Source organism: Miscanthus floridulus, chromosome 1 (assembly GCF_019320115.1).
Source record: "Miscanthus floridulus cultivar M001 chromosome 1, ASM1932011v1, whole genome shotgun sequence".
Taxonomy (NCBI): domain Eukaryota; kingdom Viridiplantae; phylum Streptophyta; class Magnoliopsida; order Poales; family Poaceae; genus Miscanthus; species Miscanthus floridulus.
Genome location: NC_089580.1, coordinates 81,686,885 through 81,694,176, shown reverse-complemented (window position 1 = coordinate 81,694,176; position 7,292 = coordinate 81,686,885). Strand labels below are relative to the sequence as shown.

The following is a 7,292-nucleotide window of genomic DNA, read 5'->3' as shown; positions in this document are numbered from 1 at the left end:
CCTGGCTTGCGCGAAAGAACATAAAAGTTTTCGACCAGCGTTTCACCCGCAAGGGCCAGATGGTCCATTGATGAAATCGTTGGCGAAAGATATCCATAGCTTTCGTCATACCAGCTAGTGATCCAAAAGTGAAATGCAATACTAGGGAAAGCCTTTTGGCTTGCCATAAGCTAAGTGATATAATATGACGTTTCATCTTGCAGGTCTTTTGTCGTTATTGGCTTTCGTCCTTTCGGCAGGGTCCTCCGTGCATCGGCCATGGGGCCCTAGAGAGGGGGACCCAACAGAGGAAGGCATCCACCGAGGGAGGCCGTAAGCAGAATGGACTAAAGGCGCCTTCAGGGAAGAGGAATATGCTCAAGGATCTGAGTAGTTAGGAGGGCATTTAGGTCTTTGTAAAAGATACGGATGTGTATAAATAGGGCTCGTTGTGAGCATTGTAAAGAGGAGGATGGAACCCTAGTTCCTTGATTAATTCACACATACCTTTCGGTCGACGAAATACGGCCGGCGGTCTACTGAGGGGTATACCCACAGTAGTAGATGAATCGGTGGAGGTGCGCGTGATGGGAACTAGATGGTGACACAGAACGCAAGAGACAACGATTAGGTAGGTTCAAGCCGTCAGCTTGACGTAATACCCTATGTCATGTGTGTCTTTGGTTGATTGTATTATGAGATGAGATGAAACAAGGGGGTCCCTACCTGCCTTATATAGCTCGAGGGGTAGGGTTACAGGCCGGTTGTATCTATCCTGATTGGTTACATGATATGTGTTTAAAAGGAATACAATATCTTGCATATCCGATCATATCTTCCTTCGTCATCAAGGATGCTTCACGTAGGCTTGCGGCGCACGCCGACCTGTGCCGTGCCCCGTGCGGCTTGGTCTTGTGGGCTAGGCCTCTCCTAGCGGCTCGTCCCTTGTATGGCCCTATGGGTATCTGAGGTTATACCCCCACAGCTAGTCCTCGAGCGCCTTGTATCCACTGAGCAACGCCGTCTTGAGCTTATCCAAGCAGTTCAACTTGTCGCCGGTCATCAGGAGCAGGCGTCCGACCAGTTTAATCGGGAGCCAAGTTATTGAATCAAACGTCCAACCAGTTTAACTAGGTGCCGAGCAGTTAGATCAAACGTCCGACCAGTTTAACTAGGAGATGAGCTCGGACTCACTCGTACGTAAGGTTTGCTAGAGGGATGTAAGGAGCTCAAGTATTTTTTTTGAAATCTTCACCTTAGGTGAAGTGTGCCCACTTAGGTTCCGGACGACGAAGTTGGACGCTTAACGTCCCTAATTTAGTCAGCACGGATGAACTTAGTCCCTCGTTTGCAACAGTAGATGCTTAGCATCCATGCCTTAGGCAAAATTGACTCTTAGAGCCAAACAAGTAGCTTGAACAATTGTAGTCTATGACTTAGTCACTTTGAGGAAAATAGGGTCCTAGAAATAAGCACATTCATAGCTAGGTGAAGTGTGCCCACTTAGTCCCCGAGCCTGACAGTAGGTGAAGTATTCACGTGGTGTCATGGGTCAAAATTTGTAGACTTCATATGCCAAACCAGTCCCCAGCTTAGCTGAAAACCAGTCCCCAGCTTAGCTGCAAAAAATAGTATAGTCATCGCTAAATGGCGTGTACACACGTAGTCCCTGAGCCCGCTAGAAGATTGAGGAGAAATCTTGTAGCAAGATCAAAGAAGTTTAATGAAAGCTTGCCAATTGTCATCTGCCATGTACTTATCAAGACCCCGAACATGCTGCCCAAGATCATCACCCTGATCCGAACAGCATGGAGCAACTTGATAGCACACCGATGAGACATTGCAAAATCCGACCACCAAAGAAGTCCCCAGCTTAGCTGGCAACTCTTGCATGAAGAATCCGAATGCCGAGGAGTCCCTAGCTTAGCTGGCAACTCTTGCACAAAGAATCCAAACACCGAAGAGTCCCTAGCTTAGCTGGCTATCACCCAGCATAGCTGATGATGAAGCGACGAATAATCTGACCAGCTGGTTGGTGAAGAATCGAGCACCGAGCAGCCCAACCAACTGGTCGGTGATGAAGTGGACACTGAGTAGAAGTGAGCGCCAAGTAGAAGTGAGCGCTAAGCAGTTTGACCAACTGGTCGGCGACAAAGTCCATGAACCTAGCGGTCTGATCAGTTGATTGGCGGAGAAGTCCGAACTCTAGGTGATGCAACCATCTAGACGACGATCCTTTTGTCCTTCCTGGGTGATCCAGTTCCCGAGCATAAAAAATAAGTTCGTTGACTGAACCAGGCCCCTGCAAAACAAATATGTAGAACTGGTAGTACATGATGTATCTTGCCGAGTAGTTGTAGATAAACATTAAGTTTATTTTGAGTTTGTTCATATTTTAAATATGAGTTGTTTCCTTCAGTTGGTTCTGTATCGCATCACTAACCTCAACTAGCCTATACCCGTTTACGCATAAGAGCACAGGCGTCATTGAGGAGCCGCTACCGACCACCCATAACGCAAAGGGCTGGCGTTCGTGTATGTGTAGGTGTGAGATAAGGAACAGGGCTGCTTCTAGATAACGCAAAAGAGAACGTGGCTGATCGGTGAGGGACAAGATAGTGTCCAGTAGATTAGGAAAAAAACTTATGTTGGAATGTTGTGTAAAGGTGCTTAACAGCTTTTGATGAACACTTAGTGTTGTTGTGAAGTTTGTGTTTATATTTCATATAAACCATCCGATCAGTTAGTTTGTAGTTGAGTCTCTAGCCCTGGCTAGCCCGTAAACCATAAAGCGGAGCGCAGAGCCCATGTACGTGTAGGAAAACAAAGCGTCGCCAAGGAGCGCTGCCGACCACCCATAACATAGAGGGCAAACGCTCGTGCACGTGTAGGGAGAAGCCGGAGATAGGGCCATCTCTAGGGGCATCCGAGCATAAACATGACTGTTCGGGGATTTGCCTTAGGCGTAGTTATATGTCATCTTTATGATGTTATACTTGTAGAAAGATCATTTGGAGAATAATCATGGAGAGAACATTATGGAGAAATGCTGAGGTGAAAACTTTATTGAATATTTGAATATGAAAGGTACATATTTTTGTATGGAACATTTTAAGGATAGAAACGCCTAAGGAGATCAATGTGCCAGGAGTTTGGGACGTCTACTTCGTCCATGTCGCATAGTCTATAAGACCCTGGTCAGGTGATTGCCTTGATGATGTAGGGGCCCTCCCATGGTGACGAGAGCTTATGCATGCCTTCTATCTTCTGTTTCCTGTGGAGTACTAAGTCTTCGACCATGAAGGACCTATCATCGACATTGCTGTTGTAGTATCTACGTAGGCCATTGAGGTACTTTGCCGTCCGAACACACGTGACCAGGCGCTCTTCTTCTAAACGATTGATATCATCGGCCCAAGCTTGGTCAGAATTCTCCTCGTCGTAGTGCTCCACCCTAGGTGCTTAGAAGGCGACATCGGTAGGTAAAACGGCCTTGGAGCCAAAGACCATGAAGTATGGGGAGACACCGGTGTTACGACTGGGTTGGGTCCTTAGTCCCCAGACCACGACCAACAATTCCTTGAGCCATTTGCCCAGGTGCTTCCGCTCCTTCTCATAGAGCCTCTTCTTCAATGCATCTAGAATTATGCTGTTGGCGCGTTCGACCTGGCTGTTGGCCCTAGGGTGTGCCACCGAGACGTACTTGACTGCGATGAACCTTTCGTCGTAGAAATCCAAGAAGTCACTTTCAGTGAATGTGGACCCTAGGTTGGTAATGATACTCTTTGGCAGGCCAAACCTGTGTATGATGTCGTTAAGCAGCTTAGCTGCCTTCTTTGCTGTTGCCTAGACAAGGGGTTTGTATTTAATCCACTTAGAGAACTTGTCGATGCAGACATAGACCCAGCGGAATCCTCTTAGCATAGGTTTGAATGGCCCAATCATATCCAGTCCCCAGCATGTGAAGGGCCAAGAAGCAGGAATCGTTTGTAAGGCCTGGGCGGGGACATAGATTTGCTTAGCGAAAAACTAGCAATTCTCACACCGGCGAACAAGTGCTTCCGCATCGGCGATGGCTAAAGGCCAATAGAAACTAGCTTAGAAGGCTTTGCCAACCAGTGTTCTAGAGGTTGCATGGTCGTCGCAGGTGCCGGTGTGGATTTCTTTGAGCATCTTTCCTCCTTCCTTGGAGACACACTTTTGGAGTAGCTCCTCCTTGGAATTCTCGCGCATCAGCATTCCATCAACTAGGATGTAATGCTTGCTATGGCGGGTAAGGCACTCTCTCTTAGTGTTGTCAGTCAGGACATCTATAGAGGTTAGGTATTTGATGAAAGGAACCCTCCAATCGCTGCTCGGCCTAGGAACCATTGTGACTATCTATTCAGCGGGTGGCTTTTCTTCCACACCTTCTTGCCCCTGCTTGATGGAAGGGGTCACAAGGTCCTAGATGAACACTCTGGCTAGAACTTCTGCTTAGGTTGACCCTCCCTTCAACAGCTCATTGGCTGCTTGATTGTCAGCCTGAACCACATGATGGTATTTGATTTTGTAGAACTTGTCTTTGAGTTTCCTTATCACCCCACAATAAGCATCCATCTTCTCATTAGTATAGCTCTAGTCTTTGTTGAGTTGGTTGATTACGAGTGTAGAGTCACCATACACCATGAGGCGCTTGACACCGAGCTCTATGGCTATACGGAGACTATGTAGTGCCGCCTTGTATTCCGCGACATTGTTGGATGCCTGAAAGTGGATACGGAGGATGTAGCAGAGTTTGTCCCCTGATGGGGAAATAAAGTATATGCCTGCCCCGACTCCATCGAGATTGAGGGATCCATCGAAGTACATGGTCTAGTGCTCGGGATGATCGACCGGGATAGGGCTCTACATATCCGTCCACTCAGCGATGAAATTGGTGAGCACATGCGACTTGATCGTTTGGTGTGGCCTAAACTCGATGGTGTAGGTGCTGAGCTTGACTGCCCATTTAATGATGCGGCCACTGGCTTCCTTGTTGCGGAGGATGTCACCGAGTGGGTACTCGATAACCACTGCTATGGGTTAGGTCTTGAGGTAGTAGTGGAGCTTGTGGGATGTGATCAGGATGGCATAGAGCAGCTTCTGGACCTAAGGATAGTGAGTTTTAGACTCGTTCAGGACCTCACTGATGAAGTACACCGGGCGTTGGACTTTGTATGCATGTCCAGCCTCTTCATGCTCGATAATGATGGCCGTGCTGCCCACCCGGTTGGTCACCACAATATAGATTAGCAGGGTTTCACCGTCTTGGGGTGCGGTCATGATCGGAGGTGAGTGTCGTTGTTTGACCACCGATAGCCTACCACAGGGGTACCCGGGGCAGTATGTTTGGCTTCAGCGTATGCAGAACTCGACGGTAAATGCAAGAGACAGTCAATTTATCTTGGTTCGGACCCTCGATCGTGATCAAGTAATAGCCCTACGTCCAGTCGGCATTAGCCTTTTGCGTTGGATTGATTGTAAAGTGTTGTGTTGTATAATTGTTCTCTCTAAAAAACTCCCCATCCAAGGAGCCCTGCCCTCCTTTATATAGTCAGGAGGCCAGAGTCCTAGTCGGTTTACAATGTAGAGTCCTAGTAGGATTACAGGGTAGTATTATTACTAGGATTACATGGGAAGAATCCTAGTTAGACTAGATCTTCTCTCTTCCTTGCGGGGTATCCTGCAGGTCCCGCATCGACAAGCCCCCGAGCACTTCATGGTTGAAATCTGGAAGCCTCGTCTTGTTCCTCTTGTCGAGTAGGAACAAGGGTCGTTTGAGTGCTTTCTTGAGTGAAACCATGTAGCGCTTCTTTGGATCTTCGAGTGGTGTGTGCTTTTTTGAAAAAAAAGTTCATCCATCTTGGTGTAGCCCCTGAGCCTCTTGCTATTTGGAACAAGGAGCTAGAGGATCTTGTCTTGAAACTGCTCTGTTTCTTCGTTGAAGGTCAAAAAGAACTCGGATATGGCTTGTTCTGGGTTCTTTTTATCTTAAGGTCTTAAAGTGGTCTGCCTTGAAGAAGTCTTTTCTGTGACATGGGTCTTGATTCTGGGTTGTTTGAAGAATTGAAAACCTTTCCTGTTGCAGCCCCGGAGCACATTTCTTGGTTCTTTTATTCAAAAATAACTCAAATAAACTATCTTGGCATATTCTCTGGTAGTTTGCTGTTTGTCAGGTGTAGTTGCATGGTGGTTGTTGAGTATAAATGCTGTTTGTTCACGAGTTGCATAGTGTTGGTATATTCTTCCGAATATGCTCGTTTTCGAGTACTATTCCTTCACTTCTGAGTCCTCCATTATTGAGTTCTATCTTTTCACTGTGTCCTTTGTTAGGCTTGTTTTATTAGTGCTCCTGGTCCATGTGCACTGCTCCTTCAGTCTATAAATACCCTCCTAGAGTGCTATTTTGATTCATTGAGCATTTTATTGCTTGTTCTGAAGTCTCTGTAGTCATGAATATGGTAGTTGTGAAGTAGAGCAGCCCCCGAGCGTATTCTGTAGTTCTTGTATATCTTATCGTAGCTAGAGGAAGTCTTGTGATAGGGATTAGAGGTAGACTAATCCCACAGCAGCAATGTACCAGGATGTACATGGCGGTAGTTGGAGGAAGTCTTGTGATGTGGGCTTCGTTCTGTCATCTAGCAGTTCTGGGTTGATCCTTGTCGCCTGCCCTGAGACTGTCTGGTGTAGATCAACACCATATCCAGCATCACATTGGACTTGGGTAGACAGATGCCTATCGGCCTTCTCTGCTCCATGTTGTCCCACCATGCTGCTGATCTTTGCCTTGGATGCACTGCGTCCATCCTTTGAAGAAAATAGTGTAGCCGAGTGTGGTTTGTTCTACCGAGTAGCAATTTGGAATACGTAGTCGTTCCAGAGCCTAGCTGTGTCCGGGTTCCTCTTTGCTACCTTGCTGGTCATAGTACCGAGTTTGTTGGGTCTTGTAAGATGTGTAATCTTCTATTTTTTTGAAACCATATATAATGGAAAGAATCTTGTCTTCTGAGTTGTCATTCTTTATTCTCCTGATGTCCTAGTTGTTGATGAGATTTTTGAGTTCTTTCTATAAGGATCGGGTTGTTGTGCTCCTTGTGAGGTAACCCTTCTTTGCTTTATTGTTGTTGAGTTCTTTTTGTAGTAATATGATAACTCCGCTGTGGTGCGGGATGGATAAGTCTGAAATCTGCCCGTTGAACTGTACCGTTGTGTGGATTTGAGCCGTCTGTCATTTTAGTTGTGTCGGTAAATGGACTGTTGCGTGCTCATGCCATGGTAAAACGGGCCTGGTG

General features: G+C 46.7%; 1 protein-coding gene across 1 annotated transcript; it reads right to left on the bottom strand.

Moving 5' to 3' along the window:
- Positions 1 to 3,441: 3,441 nt before the first annotated feature.
- LOC136459498 (uncharacterized) lies at positions 3,442 to 4,218 on the bottom strand. The gene is made up of 2 exons (XM_066459348.1): positions 4,096 to 4,218; positions 3,442 to 3,825 (listed from the first exon to the last, which is right to left on the bottom strand). The coding sequence occupies exons 1-2, from the start codon at positions 4,216 to 4,218 to the stop codon at positions 3,442 to 3,444; spliced, it is 507 nt and encodes a 168-aa protein (XP_066315445.1).
- Between the last annotated feature and the right edge of the window lie 3,074 nt (positions 4,219 to 7,292).

Coding starts and splice junctions, on each gene's coding strand:
- LOC136459498 (XM_066459348.1), bottom strand. CDS start 4,218: ATGCTGATGCGCGAGAATTCCAAGGAGGAGCTACTCCAAAAGTGTGTC. Junction 3,826..4,095: donor ATGCAACCTCTAGAACACTG/GTTGGCAAAGCC, acceptor CCCCTTGTCTAG/GCAACAGCAAAGAAGGCAGC.